Source organism: Dendroctonus ponderosae, unplaced genomic scaffold (genome assembly GCF_020466585.1).
Source record: "Dendroctonus ponderosae isolate FM_Combo_2020 unplaced genomic scaffold, Dpon_F_20191213v2 Dpon_F_20191213_90, whole genome shotgun sequence".
Lineage (NCBI taxonomy): Eukaryota > Metazoa > Arthropoda > Insecta > Coleoptera > Curculionidae > Dendroctonus > Dendroctonus ponderosae.
Window position 1 is genome coordinate 1 of NW_026019117.1, and position 17,546 is coordinate 17,546.

General features: G+C 38.6%; 2 protein-coding genes across 3 annotated transcripts; both read right to left on the minus strand.

Annotated features, from left to right (window-relative positions):
• Nucleotides 1–1,765: 1,765 nt before the first annotated feature.
• Nucleotides 1,766–8,112, minus strand: LOC109539646. Of its 2 annotated transcripts, none has more exons than XM_048670006.1 (7): nucleotides 7,947–8,112; nucleotides 3,028–3,164; nucleotides 2,809–2,969; nucleotides 2,542–2,752; nucleotides 2,363–2,486; nucleotides 2,057–2,124; nucleotides 1,766–1,997 (listed from the first exon to the last, which is right to left on the minus strand). In XM_048670006.1, exons 2-7 carry the CDS (start codon nucleotides 3,034–3,036, stop codon nucleotides 1,830–1,832), a joined length of 741 nt encoding a protein of 246 aa, XP_048525963.1. In that variant the 5' UTR covers nucleotides 3,037–3,164; nucleotides 7,947–8,112; the 3' UTR covers nucleotides 1,766–1,829. The 2 variants fall into 2 exon arrangements, with proteins under 2 accessions (XP_048525963.1, XP_048525962.1); XM_048670005.1 differs by lacking the exon at nucleotides 7,947–8,112 and adding an exon at nucleotides 3,232–3,358.
• A 305-nt stretch (nucleotides 8,113–8,417) lies between these two features.
• LOC125505683 (rab3 GTPase-activating protein regulatory subunit-like) lies at nucleotides 8,418–16,999 on the minus strand. Its single transcript, XM_048670004.1, has 13 exons — nucleotides 16,765–16,999; nucleotides 16,305–16,556; nucleotides 14,585–14,824; nucleotides 14,213–14,531; nucleotides 13,910–14,159; nucleotides 12,907–13,773; nucleotides 12,326–12,740; nucleotides 12,048–12,269; nucleotides 11,590–11,997; nucleotides 11,255–11,530; nucleotides 10,990–11,203; nucleotides 8,897–9,101; nucleotides 8,418–8,838 (listed from the first exon to the last, which is right to left on the minus strand). The coding sequence occupies exons 1-13, from the start codon at nucleotides 16,847–16,849 to the stop codon at nucleotides 8,668–8,670; spliced, it is 3,924 nt and encodes a 1,307-aa protein (XP_048525961.1). The 5' UTR covers nucleotides 16,850–16,999; the 3' UTR covers nucleotides 8,418–8,667.
• Nucleotides 17,000–17,546: the final 547 nt, after the last annotated feature.

A 17,546-nucleotide genomic window follows, 5' to 3' on the forward strand; every position in this document is an offset into this window, starting at 1 on the left:
AAACTCACAATTGGTAAATATTAACGTTCTTTTAGGCCTTTGCCTTCTTGAAACCTTAAATTATTCGGAGACAAAAGTATATATTAATCTAAAAATATCACATTTATCTTTTTAATACGACAGGGTGTCCCACCGGGAACCGCCGTAATCGCTATCTGGCAAACTATAATTAGGAGAAATTTGAAAATTTAACAGTGTGCCGAAGTCATTGGGGGCAAGCGATCTAAAATATTTTCAAGATGACCAACTTGCTTATTTTAAATGGAACGCCCTATTTATTATTACATTTTTAAATTCTACTACAAATTCTAAATATATTTCATCTATAATATCATGTACCTAAGTCTAACCGTTATTGATTCAATTTTAAATTTTATGTAAAAAATTACAGTTGCAGCCACTCGAATAATTATTCACTTTGCGTATGAGGAAAAATGTGTTCTTAATTTGAGGCGCATTTCTTGCTGAAAAGGACTTACTTTAATGAAATTTCGACAAAATTTTTATAACTATTAATACAAAGTGTTAAAAAACTAAGTTTCAAAGTGATGTTGAGAAAATCGCCCTAAATAGAACCTTTTGAAAATAATTAATAATCCTATACATAAGGACTATAATCACCTGCTAGTTCTACGTGTTATTGGAACTATAGGAACATATGACTCTTATAGGGCAAAATAGGGGCCCTCTTAATTTACATTTTTAAAGATTTGAGTTATTCATTATTTATTTTAGAGATTTTATATTTTATTATTTATTGACTCTGGTTATAATGCGCAATCAAAGACAAAAAATTTGTGCAATCGAAGTCAATTTATTTACATCTATTAATGAACTAATTGTATTAATATTAACAAATAAATTAATTAATTAAAGGATTTTCTATTTGCGGCACAGGAAAAAACATTAGTAGGTATGTGCTTTCATATCTGCTTAATTCCGGACTCTATATGAAAATTGTATTGGAATTTTTCCAGTAAAGCCAAGTAGTTGTCAGATAATATAAGGAGGACAAATCGCAATTCTATTTTTTAATAAATAGGCATAACACAATCGTGCTGCTACTCAGATATTTGTTGACAAACATGTCGGTGTTACAGTTTATTTTTCGTGAGTTTCTAAAATATTTTCTTGACAATTTTAAATGTATAACAATGTCGAACGTGCACAAAGTTGACCTTCCTTGGAGAAGCTCTAAATCGCCGAAATTTACACGGAATTTCCACGTTGCGTTGTTTATTACATGGAAATGTATTCCTCTCAAAAAGTGAAAGTAGTCGCCGCAAGTAAAAAAATAGCACAGCTGAACACACACATGCATGGACTACTATTGAACTATTAAAAGACTTCACAGATTTCCATTGATCTCAAACGTAATAAACGAAGTAATAGATGAAGAGAAGCCACTTCTCTATCGTTCAATCAACTTTGCATATTCTTAGCCGAAAAATTTCCGAAAAAAAAAGAACGCTGATGTTGCGTCGTAAGGCTATGGGGTGAAGTTGAGTAGATCTACCATAAATTGTGCAGTGTTGTGATAAAACTCATCTAATGACAGTAAGTATGAAGCAAAAGAGAAATAGTGACGAAAAAAGTGAACTTGACCATTCGCAAGGAAAACCAATTGCTAAAGTATGCAAATTTCGGATTTGTTTAGACTCAGCGCATGAACTTGGCAAGAGCCACAGGAATTGCCAAATTTGAATTATCCAACCTAAATGCACAAAAGTACTCTCAACCTGTTTGAGTAGGTAACAAAGAATTATTCAAATTTTCTAAACCTGATTTAATAAGAGTACTGAATAAAATCAAAAGCAACGTGATAAGAATCAACCAACGCTTACTTGGTGGTATTCAGTGGGGGCACTTGAAACTGAAGAGGCACTTCTAGGCAGTCTTCGCTCCGATCCCGATGGACTTGGATGAGGAGGAGAGTCTACAACCAATTCCTCCAAACTGGCCACGTTGGAGTAAGTAGGAGGAACGATGTTGTTTGCCTACGCGAAACGAAAAAGTCAGCACCTCAAACATATACAGCTTCTCCAAATATACTTACCTCATTGACAGCGTTACACAGATAGCTTGAACTGATTGAGTCATTTGTGCTAGTAGCTGAAAGTGAGCCTGAAAGAACGACATTATTTTTCTACGTTGGATTCATCAGAGGTGTTTCATTAAGCCGGAGTTTGGAGGCAAACAAGAGCCACGATACCCTTATTATTAACTTGCCGGGCGTGAATGCGGATAGTTTGCGTTTATTGGGAACTAAAGGCGCTTAACGATCCAATGAATGGGAGATAATAAACGATAGTTAGGGTAGAGCATGACGTTTCAGATTTAATTAACAGCGCGCTGTACTCACCAATCGGTCGAATAAAGCTCCTGAAATACTGGATAATGTATCCAGTGGAAGTGTTGTTGTTTTTGATTACCGGCTCGGCATTGTAGCTAATCACCAGCGGGTACATATCAGGTTTCGAAGTCACCTTAGCAAAACAGCGAAAAATCATCAATCATCAGTGAATAGCAAAATGTTTTTACCTCAGAATACGGTGGTGGAGCTGCATGGAAGTTGTTACAGCTACTGTACTGAGGCGGAGCGTAGCAGGAGCCAATGGAGTCCGGTTCGGAACAAGAGCGATTTTGGCTTGAGCCTGTTCTGCAGCAGAGGCCCCCTTGACTGTGTTTGCGCCAAAGCGAGCAGGCACACAAAATGCCTGCTATGGTGGCGGTGACCGCTAACCAAAAGTACCTACAAGGAAAACCGGACTAAATACAAATTCTGCGGTTGAAGCTCGAAGGCCTTGCCAGTGTCCTAAAAACAGAGGATTAGCAAACATGTTCCCAGTTTGAACCGATGGTGGCCTGGCATAGGACGGTCCCACCAGGAAACAACATCCTTGTTTGCAGCATTCCTTCGGGGGGTAACAGCTATAGTGGCCGTCATTGCACTTGTTCGGTGTCAGTTGCTGAAATGGACAAAACAAACGGCATTATAGATAGCAAAAAGTCAGTTCGATCGCTTACAGTAGTCATAAGTCTGAGGGTGTCCGTGTTGTTCGAGTCAGCAGCGGAGGCGCAAGAACAGCACAGGACTGTTGCATGGCACCTTATTCTGCGGAACTGAAGCTCGTCGTTGGCCAAAACGAATGGAAGACAGTTTGCTGCGAAAAAGTCAGCAATAAAACTAAACTTTGCAACTAATCAATAAATAATTCCGGCTTGGCTTACACAACGCAAACCTGATCGATTATCGCATTGATATATAACATTGGCACTGCCTAGCAAGTACTGCGCATTTTTAGGCAAACAATAATCAGATTTTACAAGCAAAGGCGGTACCGAACCGAGACAAGGCACGTCAATTTCAACGCTTAATAATTAAATTGCGATTATGATGTAATAGTTCTGGCGGATACGCGGTGAAATGTACGTTTTTATCATAAATCTTGAGTATATCCAGCATCCATTCTTACAATATTCCTGGAGAAATTGGCCTCAGTCCTCCATGGGCAAGGTTTCGATGTTTCCTGATAAGCTGATCTGAATGGGTGTTAAATTAATCCTGAAAGCGCTCTCTGTTAAAAATTACCTCAAATACTACCATTATTTGTTATTCGGGCAATGTCGCATTCTTGTCTTCAGGTTCAGGTTGTAGTAATATTGCAAGTGCTTTCGCTTATAATAAAAAACATGCCATGTTGAGCTATTAGATTGGCTTCGTTCTGAGATAAGATTACTTTATTTAAAAAAACGGTTGAACTAAATATATCTAATTATCTCTAACAGGGATTGATTTGATACTCTAACAGGAATTGATTTGGAAAACATATGAACTCTGAAAAATTCAACCATTTTGAAATGGAAATCCTGAACTTTCTTGTGAAACCAAGTCAAAGATCGGACTAGGGCTTCTCCTCTTTTCAGGCTTCTGAAAGTTAAAAAACGCCATAACTCAAAAATGGGTGATTTCTAAACCTACTTATTAACTTTTTCGTAGGTAATTTCGAAATTCGTTTTTCACCAATTATGCTTCATCAGCATTTGAACGGCTCTCAAAAATTGTAACCTCTTATATCTCACGAATGGATTGAAATATTCAATCAAATGTTAGGACCTTTTCGATAGCCCGTATTGAGAACTTCCGTTCAGCAATCAGGTTTTGTCAGAAATTTCTCATTTCAAACGCAATAAAACAGAAAAAAAAACTATTTTTACTGCAAAATATCTTAACATTGGGATTTGATTATACACAAGTCGCGTAGGTACTCGTTCATAGGGCTTGCGTTAGTCAGCTTTTACTCTTAACGCTTTCGCTCTTAGCGTGTAAAAATAGAAGCTCTAGTTAATATAAAAAAGAAGAAACTAGAAAAACATACTGGAAAATTTAATTACACTGTCGTATTTATCAGTAGGTTTTTGGCAGTTTGGTTTCCTGGGATTTCGATCGAATTCAAATCAATTATTAGTGAACTTAAAATTATTTATTCATAATGTTGAGCGCAGTGTTCAAGATATCGAGCTGAAATTTGGCACACACCTAGGATTGAGACCGGAATAGAATCGATCAAACAGACGTTAAAATCGGAGCAGGGCTGTGTCCTCAACCGGACCCATCAACTTTTCCTCTGGACCCATTCGGATTAAAAACGACTGAAAATATCAGTATCATTTGAAGGATCTTTTCGAAAAAACATTTCTCAACTATCTTTCGCTATAAAGAAAACCGAAGATCAGAGTAAGCCTGCCCTTAAGTCGTTTGAAAGTTAAAAATGTAATCTACGAAACAGGTGAATGTATTTGATCGGTTGTAATGACTTTTTGATAGCCCATCTCGATGAGCGTGTTTTGGCATTTAGGGCTTATCAGAAAATTCTAACCTTCAAAGAGATAGGAGCGAAAATATGTTCGAGGTTTTATACAGAAACGGTTTAATACTTCTGACCTTATGGTTTTCATGGCTTTCATTATTTACGTTTGACTAATATTTCTAATCTACTAGAGCTAGGCTAGATAGAAACCAAAATTGGTCGAAACCGGAAACATAAATGCCCAAAACACTAACTTATTGCAGAAACGTTTTGAAATATCCAATCAGTTGTAATAATATTTTCGATAGCCCATGCTAGGAGCAAAATTTTATTAAATATGATAAATATCTATCATCCAAAGAGTCTAAAGGCAAAGTATGAAAATTAGGGCTCACGAAGTAAGAGAAGAAATCTCCATTCAGTACTAACTCGTGCCATCAAAACCTACTCAAGTTACAATTCGCAATTTTCGGGAATAAGATTTGGACCGATTTGGACGGTTGGTTTAAAATAAATGCTGTGAATATCTAGATATGTAAAGCAAATTATTTTTTTGCCCGACTGGGAGCATGACTTGGTATTAAAAACTGATAAGCTTGAAAATGTTCAAGAATTTCTACGTTCCGGATTTGCGCCTCTATTGTTAAAGTTTATATTTATCGTCTGTTGCGAAAACCTTAATAAAATAAGTATTCGCACGGTTTGGTTATACCCGAAGTTACAATGTGCCCAACGGCTTGTTTTAGTACCAAAATGCGACATTTAATCAAATCAAAAATTCACAAATCTTATTTACAAAGCGAGTAAAAAAAATTCGACAACATATAGTACGTACAGTACAGTCCACAATGGTGAAAAATATAATAAAACAGTACAAAATATATCACGTACAATCATAATGGAATAAATAATGTTAAATATCATTATAATAAATGTTAATCGTCATCGTCGTATAATAAAATTACATCTTAATGTTTATTTGTTGTTCACTGTCTTATGACTGCATTTGGTAGAAATTGGCTGCGGCTTATTTTCGACGGTTTCCTGTTAATTGAAAATAAATAGGAAGGCGCTCAGTTGATTACACACAATATTGATCTTGAAAAGTTCAAGGAGCAACCAAGATCACTCCAAACTGAAAATAGAGCGAAGTAGAGCAGTAAACCGAACATCAAATCTTATATCGAGCTGCTTGAGAGGAGCAACCCGATATAAATAGATGCGTACAAAGATCCATCTTAGAGCTTTAGATCAAACAAGTTTTTAATACGCCGTCTGGCTTTTTGCTTCTACTCCTGGAGGCGTATTAGCATCTTTTTGTCAGGCTATACACATTTAAATTCGAAAAAGATATCTTCTTCTAAGAAAGGCTTGCATCGCAAATTAGATAGTTGTGTTTTGTCCCAGTAATTTTGTCTTAAACCGGCTACTAATTAATTGTTACACAAATGAATCGAAGATAAATTAGGCGAACTTTTAGCATAAATCTTTCGAAGAAACTGGCTACAATTGGAAGGCATTATTAACCTAGGTCAATACCAAGCACTCTTGGAGAAGGAGGCTCCATGGAAATGCATTAAAAACAGTCGAAACTGGAGCGTTTTGGACATCTTCCAACTAGTATTCGGGGTTTCATTGCCAAGATCTTTGCCTTTTCAGGCGAAAACTCCATTTTATCGAATTCGTTTACTCAAAAGGTAGAGTTTTAAGTAAACCGACAAAGTATTGAATAAAACCATTTCAAATTGAACTCGATTTCGTATGTACGTTATAGCGTGATGCAACGTTACATTTTTATATTTACTTATATGAACTTGACATGAAGGAATAAATCTACCCAAGTGCATTGTGCGTTAATCGATAAAAACTAGGTTTATCATGGAATATAAGTGTATTTATAAACTATTTTCCATTACTATTATTATGCTAATACATGTTTGCCCCACTTTAGATGTGTGTGTGACAACTATAGAAGATGTCCGGAAAAAATGTCGAGGTATTTCAGGTTGTGAGCGTACTGAGTACTGTCGATATTAAAATTTATTGAAAATTCTTATAAAAATATCACAAAAGGCTGAAACTACTTGACGGAAAAAAATGCGTTAAAATTATGCAATCTGCCTTTATAAGAGGGAAAAAGACGAATTACATGAATTGTTTTTCCTATTTTAATCTCTAAAATATTTCCATATTGTTTCGGGACACTGGATATAGAAGTCTGAAAAGAGTTTTTATGCTTTGCTCCATGAAAAGAATAAATGTCCTAAACTCATAATGCTTGTCAAACTCTGGACAAGCAAAAATCCTCTTCCGTTTTGTGATCAAACCGAAGTAAACAGAACTGCGAACTAATGGAATTAGCCTAGTTTTCCTTTTGTGTATTCAGTTTGACTGAAAATAGAGATTTTTCGGTTGGTTCTTTGTCCTAGAAACCTTATATTGTATCAACAAAGCCACGGTGTTTTCTTAAAAAAAAACTCGAAATTACGTATCTACTATTATAGATAATTTTCGAAAAAATATTGCTCCGAGTTTACCATACGTAATCATGATTAGTTCGATCACAGGTCATCGATTAACCATTTCAAATTTTAAATACAGAGCTGGCTTAAATTGGGAAAGGCGACAATTTTTCTGTTGAAATACGACAGTTTAGTTTATTTTTTTGGGCAAGACAGTGGAAAATAAAAAGAATGTTCAACGTTGCAGTTGCAAACTGTGCTGTAACCTGAAAGTAGGGATATTGCCAGACAATTGTTTATAATAGTAGTTGAAAATGCAGCGACAGTTTGTAACAAAGAGTGTTCATTCCTTAAAAAAACTCGCTTTAGTATGCGGAATTGGGTAACGCACTTTCATTTCTTCAGATCAAAGAATTGCATTTTTCAAATCCAGAATCCCCTTTGATAGAAGAGATTTGTGGTCCATTGTTTGATTAATTTGCCAAAAAGACCCTGTTGAGTTGTATTATTAGGTGATTTTTTGAGCCAGGCGAAGGCGTTGATTTAAATCCTGGCCATATTCATCAGAATTCCGAAATAAAAAAAATATCAACTGACCACGCACGCCCCTGTTTATTTAACGTTCAGGGGTTGGAAAATGATAGACACTTAATGAGTTACAGCCTACACTTACGTGATTTAGCATGTATGGTGGGTGAGTGCGAAATCTTGGCAAAATATGTGCTCACTTCTGAAATTTGGACAAAAAGCTGCTTTTTCGAAATTAGGACTCGCGGCGAGCTGACGTGGATGCGGGTGCTGTGATCGACGCCATCGCACTATCCGTCGGGGCGCCGTGACGTAACGAATGTGGCGCCGATTCGTCGGCGCCGGATTTTGCAAAAATCTCTCCCAACGCGGCCGATCGAGATATCGGGGTTGATGCTGCGGAGGGATGTTATTGGAGATTCCTTTGTGTACGGGCCGGACCGAAATTGGGCCAAAAAACATTCGATTTCGAACAAAGGACACACAGTTTGTCCCGTTTTGAATGAAGCAAACTGTCCATGAAAATTTGCACGTTTTCTGCTGTTTTTTTTTCGTTTTCAAGACCCTTAAAATTTTTTAGGGAGGGAGAGGGACTAACCCAAACAAAGGCTGCAGATGAATTAAAAAATAATCTTTATTGGTCACAAAGGACCGTACTCCTATAAAAACGAACAGTTATTAAATGGTATCACATTACTTTCAGCTAAAAGTTTAAAGAGAGATTTAAGTTATTGAGGGTAGTAGGTATAATGAACTGCGAATTGAAGCAAGAGCGCCTAGAGTAGTATCTAGAAAAACAGTTTCCTCTAACCAAACTAGTCGCTTGCACGTTGTGGCAGACGATAAAACACGCTATTTATTTTCTACTACGCATTATTTGCATCGGCGTCACGAATCTGCTCCAAAGTGTCACAGGCGTCTAAAAGGAGCTCGGCCAGCTTGAATAACTCTTTTTGGGACTCTCCTATGCAGTTCTTCGCCTGATTGGCCAGCACTTTGATGTTGGTTAGATTGCTAGGGGAACACGAACCTTCATTCTGAAATTGTCAATTAGTTCCTCACCCTATGTTGAATGATTACCAGCTGCTAACTTACTAAAGAGTCTATATAGCGGCTTAACATAGGGCTCAGTGCGGCGATGTTTTCGCCCAAGTTGACCGAAGACGATAGAAACTGGCCCAATCGGTTCCCTGCCACTTTTAGCAAGTCTTCACCTAATAGTTCTGGCTCGTCAACGGCAGGAATAAGGTCCTGAGCCACCAAATCGTAGCCACTCATGTACAGCAATATTATCTGATATCTGCATAAAAAAACGGGATCTTGCGAAACTCGAAACTTATAACGTTCGTAAAAATAGCAATACTTGCATCGTAAAATTAGAATGTAATGTGGATCACAATCTGCAAAAGTCAAAAACACATTCAAAAACTGCTCAAAAATTGCCTGATGATGGTCCAAAAGCGAAACTTTTTCCATATGTAGAACAGGCTTTGCCTACAAAACGCTGTCGAAAATGAACCTGCCGCTTCTTTGGTTCCTAAGAAAATAAATTCCAACCAAACCCACGTCTGATTAAACAATCACAAAATTATATCGCAAATTTAAAAAATCTTGAAAATAGCCTGATGATGATTTAAAATCGAAACCTTTTGCCATTTATAAAACGGCCTACAAAATTTATACAAAAGTCAATTGGCCCTCCTAATTTCACCGGCCATAACAACTTCAAAGATCAAAAGCACATTGTAATTGCACTTTTTAAAAATTGCCTGATAATGACTCAAAATCCAAACTTTTTTCACATATCGAGTGCCCTTTGGCCTGCAAAAATACACGCGAAAGTAAATCTGCAGCTTTACTGGTTTCTCTGAAAATAGATGCCTATCGTAGGATTGCATAAACAGCCATAAAAGATTATCGCAAATTTAAAAAATCTTAAAAATTACCTGAAGATGATTCAAAATCGAGACATTTTCAATCTATAGGGCAGACTCTAGCTTTGCAAATTCCTGGACAAATAAATCTTAAACTAGGATCTGCTTAAATATTTGCGAAAACCAAACCTAAATTTGAAAAATTCTTCAAAATTGCTTGATATTTACTAAAAATCGAAGGTTTTTTGACACTTTGCACTACATAATACAAAAGCAAGTCTCTCACTTCGTTAGTTCCTGAATAAATAAATGTTTAATGTTAACTCCGGCCTGCAACAACAATCTGATAAACCAAGCGCAGTTTTCAAAAATTGTCAATAATTGCCTGATGATGACTGAAAATCTAAACTTTCATCACTTATATAAGAGACTTTGCCCTATAAACTGCATCCAAAGTTGAGTTTCTCGCTACGCAAGTTACATAGAAAATAAATGTTGAACTCCGACCTGTAAAAACCACCACAGCAATCAGACACGGTTTTGTCAAGTATGCCTAATAATTATTAATAATATAATAATATTGCCTAATAATGACTGAAAATCAAACTACTTCGCACTTGTAGAGAAAACTTTACTCTTAAACTTGATAGAAAAGTGGCGCTCTCAACTTTTCATCTTCCGAAGCAAATAAATGTCAGTCTAGGATCTATTTAAATATCCGCGAAAACCACATGCAACTATGAAAAATTATTGGAAATTTCCTGCTGATGAAAATCGAAACTGTTGGCACTTGTAGAAAGTAATTTAACAGTAACCAACTGTCTCACTTCGCTAGTTCCTTATTAAATAAATTGCTATCTCCGCCCTGAAAAAACAACCTCGTAAGCCAAACGCAATTTTATAAAATTGTCAAAAATTGCCTGATGATGATTGAAAATCGAAACTTTCTTCACTTATTTAAGGAACTTTGCCCCACACAATGCATCCAAAATTGACTATCTCACTTCACAAGTTATAGCGGAGATAAATGCTAAAATTCGGCTTGCAAACAATCACATGAAAACCGGAGGCAATTTTTAAATATCACTAATAAGGACTTGGAACTTTTGCCACGTATAGAACGAATTTTGCACTACAAGATTGATACACAAAAACTATGTAGTTTTACTGGTTCCTGAGTAAAAAGATTAAGTAGAGTAGAATAACCTTCATTTAATTGAAAGCTTAAGCGCGAGCTTTGGTTAAAGAGTGAAAACTTTGGTGTCGGAGGCAATTCAAACAGCCAATTCGATGTTTTTTTGGACAACGCCCTACCTTCTAAAGCTATCGACATTCAGATTCCAAATTCTAGTTAACATTAGGCACTTGTCCATCCACTCCATGTGCTCCTTGCAGTAAACCTGACCATCATCATCCAGGGTGACGGTTTCCAAACTGGAAGTGATTATTTTTCTCAAAAACTGTTCCCTTGAGGAATTCGTCCTCACGTCCGACTTGTTCCAGCTAACGTCTTGTTGTCGCTGCAAGTCTACACAATGGAATCTTAACTCAAATTATTTGAAACATCTGCTATAATTACCGGTGAAGAAGAAGCCGACCAAAGAAGGTTCAAAGAGATTGTTGACTGGTTTGGCGTGTTTCACATTGAACTTCGTGATCATGTGTAGCACTACGCAGAGTTGATAGTGCAAGTGTAGCAGGCCGTAGTCGGCACGTTTCTGTTGAACGGCCAGCTCTATTAGAGCCAGCGGGCCGCTATTTTCAAAGAGAGGTTCAAACTTTACTTCTGGTTTGGGTAGGTCGGGTTCGCTTTGAAGGGTATCGAGGAAAGAGTCGAGGAAATCGGTTGAAATTTCTGTGAATTTGAGAATATGACGACTCAAGTGGTAGATTCCGTTGCGCCAAGAGGCTCACCAATAAATTCTGCTATTTCCTTATCGGACAGTCCGGTGTCCTGCTGGCACAGTCTCTCTTTTGGCAATTTGCCCACTTTATTGATCAGCTTGCAGCTGGCTTCAAGGACAATCTTCAAATGCGTGTTCCACATCAGCTGAAACAGCCCAGCTCGAACACGTTTATCCGGCACTTCTTTAAGACACTGAAGGGCTGCTCTCAAATTACTCAAGTCCTTAATGTCTCTCCTCCATGCGAGAGCGTATTCCCAACAAACGTTCGACAACAGATTGTTGACCTCTAAGCTGTAAGGGAATTGCTGCTTTAGCAAGTTTAAATACTTGAAAACAGCCTCCGAGTTTACTTGCTGAATCATCTCTAAATGCATCCCCTCAGAGATGTCTTGGTTTTGATCTGGATTGGCTGAAGCTAGAAGACAAGCATGAGCGTGAAATAAGTCAAATGCTTCAAAGTGGTACCGTGTGAGATGATTTTGTCGTTAAGCACGATCTGTTGCGGACCGATACCGCACGTGGTCAGCCATCGGGCGGTCAGCTCGCTTACTGAGCCTTTGCCGTTTTGCAGGATATACTTTAGACTAATATCCACCTTTTCATGGCTGAGCTTTGGAAGCACTGGCCTTTGAAGCTGGGGCTTGAAACCCAGCACTAGGTTTAAGGTTGATATGTCTTCAAGTTTTCCTGTAATTGAAGCATTCATTTGCAACGGACCTCGTTTCTCATCTCCCCGACCTTACCAATAAGCAACGACCATTCTATATCTTCTTGTGTGAGCAGCTCCATATTATCTTCCAAATCCTGCAATTCGTCTCGTTGCATCACGTGCTTACAAAGCATGGCGGCCATTAAAGCTGGAAATGAGCGGGCATTGTTGGCCAAAGTCTCTCGGATATCACCCCAAAAGCCCGACACTCCAACGGTCTCCACATCAGCAAGAATCTCCTTGTTCGCCATCCTTCCTAAAGCGGTAATCACCTGCAGGAAGTTGTACATATCCTGCTCCAGGTTCAGGCTGATGTCCAAGGACCTGAACACCCAATAGTGAATGGCCAAGTTGAACAGGTCTTTTATTCGGACGCGACTGGCTAATAATGCGGAAGAAAACTCCGACAGGTTGTGGCGGGTTCCAGATATGTAGTCCCGGAACAGTACCTGAAAACAAAAAGATTCCAATACATTGTTTAATTAACAAATGTGTGTCCGCGGGCATATTGTGGTCCATGATTGCCTCTGCAAAGGGCAAATGGATATTGTATTCAAGTATTTGAATATGTAGCTGAATTGAAGTAAAACGTTTTGCCGAATGTAGAACATTTACCTCAGAACTTTTCAATAGCTCAAGCTCCTCTGTATCGGGCTTCAGCCCAATTTCATCGGCGCTTGTGAGATCGAAACACCACAAAAAGCTGGATACTGGGAAATTTTTGTAGGAAGAGAAGCGCACCCTGGGAGTATTTCGATCTTCGTTTTGTGTGGCAGTGGCCAAATCGAGCAATTTTTGCAGCCCCTGCAAGTCTCGTTCTTCTAAGTTGAGCTTGTTGTTGTGATCAGCGTTATTGTCGTTTTCTGGAGCTTCACAGGATGTGGATACCGCGAATAAGTACAGCTCCAGCACGGATTTAGCGTTGGTGCAAAGCACCCGGAAGGTGGATTGAGCGTCGCCTTCAGCAGGATCATCTAAAAAGTGCTGCAAACATCGCGCCAGTACTTCTGCAGATATTCTTTCGTGATTCAACAGCATTTCCAGAGTTTGCTGGCGCAATTCAACGGTCTTCAGCTCGGTGCAAATGTGAAAAATCTCTTTGTCCAAATCGACTTCACTTGGACAATCCGTTTTAATCAACTGTCGGAGTTTCTTGTGTAGGTGAATATCCCTGGCCCGAATGCTGCTCTTCTCCGCCAAGGCGAAATGAAATGGTACGGAAATTTCGCGAATTTGACCATCATTGTCCAGAAACACACACGTATATTGGCAAACATAACGCGACTTAGATGTGGTCGTAAATCCCATCAAACCGTGAGTAATATACAGCAGTTTGCTGTATTTAGATGCGGAAAATGTGACGATTTTCGTGCCTTGCTGCACAGTGAAGATTTCTAACGTGCCCTTTTTGGGCGAGTAGATTAGCAGGAATGTGGCCACTTTGTTGCCGAATCGGTGCTTGCTTTTACGTTCATCCGGAACCTGAAAAATCAACATTACGCTTGAAATTCTTTAATCTTATTTTTAATTATTTATCTTTAATTGAAAACTCTTTAATCTGCGTTTCCGATATTCCATCCTGGCTTTTCTTGCTGGGTATAAACTATCCGAAACTGACCTGCAAGAAGGCGCACTGGGCTTCCCTGTAGCCCTTGAAGTTTTTCAGGATCACTCCCCTGTAGGAGTCAATCAAAAGCACACGGCCAAGACTATCGGAAACTGCAGCAAGTTTTTTACTGGGAGACAAGAAAATTTCTGAAGCAGTCCGTCTCAAATCACATAGACCAAAGCGAAGCGCCATATTCTCCACTGGGTGCATTGCAATGGTCACCTCCTTAGTCTCGGACTTCGCCCCTGTTAGCCAGCCACTGAAAGAGCGATAAGACAGGCGTAAAGCATAAACTAACCATAAGCCACATACGGTAATGCCGATTTCAATTTGCTTGCAACTGCTTTGGCCACGTCGCTTAAAACAGGCTGCGTAACCCCCTCCAATGCATAGTGGTACCCCAAGAACGGTTTGGAACCGGCCGCCAGAACCAAAGTACTATTGGGGGCGGTGTTCCGATACTTTGCCTCAAATCCTCCACAAACGGAGGCAGTGAGAAGATGGTCGAATGTATTCGTCATGTTAAGGCCAATCACAGCCACGTCGTTGACACTGCTTTGGTCCTGAAAGCCCCATTTTCTGACGCTGAGCGGAACGCCTTTGAATTCTATTGGACTTCCTTTGGCTTGCACTGTTGGAAATACATGTTTGACGAATAGCCAGGGACTATTGACTGTCTGTTACCTCTCGCCAGCTGGCTCCTCAAGTTCTTCAGGTTCTCAAACAGCTGCTGGCCACTCACCAGACAAACATTGCTTTGGTAGTGAATATAGAGTTCTTCCGGATGCAATTCGGGCGATAAATCCGGCCGGGGGTTGTGTTGGCTCTGGCATTTGATGCCCGTGATATTTTCGCTGTGAAATTGCTCCTCGAACAATAAGTCGCCACTTTCTGTGTAGAAGCGCACGTAACCAGAGTCAAAACCTATAGAAAACTTGGTTTTAATTATGAAAAAGTGTGTTAAAAACGCGAATTGTGATTATATTATGTTGAAAAATTATGTTTTGTTTTCAGATGGCCTGCGGTTCGGACTGAAGTCAGCAAATTGGTCTGAGTAGTGGGTGAGTGCGATTCATATTATTGGTCAAAAGATATATGTAATATTAGTATTTAGGTACGATATTTTACTGCCTGCTTATACAGAGGGTTCCAATTTGGTTCCTTCCAATTGGCGTTCTTAGAAATATTTAAAAAAGTTTATAAGAATAAGGATCGGGGTTTTGTTATCAACGCAACCACGTATAGTTTACATGTGTGTTCACATTAGCGCAAACAAAACAATAAATATAAAGCTTCAGAATCTCAGACTGGTTTTGTCGACTTTTAAAGTCATCTGTTGGTGCGTTTCCGATTATCCGATAGACGATCGATTTCTGTCAGTGTTTTGACCAAATATCGAAGAAACTTGTAGCGGATCAGGCACGGCTCGGGCTCGGCTCGTTAGGTCTAGACTCGGGTTTACAATTTTGATCTGGAAATGACGTGGGTGTAACGTCATTTTCTGACGTCAAATTTGTAGATAATTTCTGACGTCTTGTTGACATCAGAATTAAACTGTTGCAGAGTGCAGAAAAAGAAAAATTGTGACAGAACATAAGTGAATTGAAGTAAGTAAGTATAACATATTATTATTCAAGCCAGATCAAGAAATTTGGACTGAAAATTCTGCAAACGTATACAACATTTCGAGTGAAGTATGGTTCCGGCGTTTGTCAGCGGTCAAAAAACAAAGCTGCCAAATATGTCAGATTTTCACATATGTAGTTTTAGGGAGTCTTGTAACTTTTTGCAATAATGTATAACTATAAAATCAGTGTTTTTGTCAATAAGACATTTATTTCGAGGTCAAGATTTGTCGTCATTTAGCATGTGACATTGTGAAGTTATAATAACGACAATTTAACGTCAGTGAACTGACGTTAGTCTGGCATTAGCTGCCCAAAAATTGAGGTTAAAAGGACGTCAGCCTGCTACCTAGTTATTATGTCTGGACTAATACTTGAAATTGAAACTTATAACAACGCGAGAGCCGACTATTGGACGCTCCGAAACTGCAAGCGCCCATGTGACTTAAAAAATGAGATTGTTGTTGATAGAAGTTGTGGCAGTTTGAGTGACGATATTATTTGAACAGGAAAGATAAATGCGACGGTGTTTGCGAAATTAAGAAAATACCGATATTGAATACTCGGTTTTTTTCAAACATCTAGACAATTGCTTGTGTTTCCTTTCATTTGAGTATTTTCTGTTTTGCTTGAGCTTTAAAGACCTTTAACCGCAAAGAACGGTTTTTCACAACTACCAAGAGAATACTTGACTCTGAAATAATTGCTCTTAAACCCATCGGCTTTCAGTGCCTTCATCTATGTGTTAAACTAAACTATCGATTTGCGAATGCGCATACCTAAAACAGTACAGATCCAATCAGGTCCCACGTGTGAACTGTGACTTTCCCCCACAATTGGGAGACAAAGGGCGGCTTTCACCTTATCATAGTCGTGAATGGAATCAGCAAAATTGATCTGAAACAGACTCCTTGATAAAGTTGAGTCCCATTTTGAGCTTAGGATGACCAGTCTCCTCTCATTGGCTATCGCCAACACATCGCCTGTCGGTGAGGCTGCTATGTGGCAGGTTTGAAGCCAGGACTCTGTACCTGATGAAAAGATATTGGTATAAGAGAGAACGTATTAAGTTTTAGGGGTAGTAACATTTGCGCTTATAGCGACCCGTTCAAAAATGCATTGCGAACAGTTGCAAATATTGGTTTTGATAGGAATTATCTATAAAAAAGCATAAAGTGCCCTAAGAGCTGTAAGTCCAAGCTCTAAGCTATAGCTTGCCCTAGTGGCACTTAATGCTACCTCTGTGGTCATCAGTCGGAAATAAGCATCTTCGGATGCTCGGAATATCTTGTATGGTAGCTGTCACGCGAATTTCACAGGACATTTTGTTTAAGCAGGCCGTCTTCCTGACGAATTTCTGTTTTAATTCATCAAACAATCATTTAAATACGGTTAAATCCAAAGGTTTTCAAGAGTTTGTAGCTAAACAATGCCAACGTCAAACACAGCTGATTTGTGTAAGCTTGACAGATCTGAGTCAGCTGTAAYTTGTAATAAAGAAAGCGCAAAATGCCAAACGGTAGTGAGACAAAGATAAAAATAATAACAATGTTGTTTACCTGATCTAGAATTYCAGGAAATAGGCGCAGTAGTAGCAAATATATATCGGTRAAATTCAAAAMGAAAAAATCACGCAAAATATRCATTTGGCAAATGCGCGAAATTTTTGCAACTATATCGCAAAGGCTTGGACGTCTTGATTTGCCCATGGAAAAGTAGTGAATATCAAACTTTCAAAGTAGCGAAAAACGMATTTTTTAAGAAAAGTTAAGGCTAGTGGTCGGTTTCGACTGTATCAGTCCCCTCGAATTCGWAGTTAATCATTGACTCGTGGTATAGTTAATCCCTGAACTAACAACTTTTTWGTGGTATTTCTTGTCGAAATGCGACTTTCGACTCATTGAAATTCATTGATTTTCCATAAGAATGAAAGTCGCCATAACGTCCACGCTGTGCGTCACACGGGTGTCAGGGCGCACAGTGTCATATTTTGGTTTTTCTTGTAAAATCAAACAACTTTT

Bases quoted from the DNA above. Each gene is read 5' to 3' on its own strand.
- LOC109539646 (XM_048670006.1), bottom strand. The intron at 2,753-2,808 runs GCAAGGCCTTCG...TTTTCCTTGTAG, and splicing joins CCTCTGTTTTTAGGACACTG to GTACTTTTGGTTAGCGGTCA. The intron at 2,487-2,541 runs GTAAAAACATTT...TGTTTTGCTAAG, and splicing joins CTCCACCACCGTATTCTGAG to GTGACTTCGAAACCTGATAT.
- LOC125505683 (XM_048670004.1), bottom strand. From the start codon at position 16,849: ATGTCCTGTGAAATTCGCGTGACAGCTACCATACAAGATATTCCGAGC. The intron at 9,102-10,989 runs GTAGGGCGTTGT...TTTTTTATGCAG, and splicing joins AATGTCGATAGCTTTAGAAG to ATATCAGATAATATTGCTGT. The intron at 8,839-8,896 runs GTAAGTTAGCAG...TGACAATTTCAG, and splicing joins GCCGCTATATAGACTCTTTA to AATGAAGGTTCGTGTTCCCC.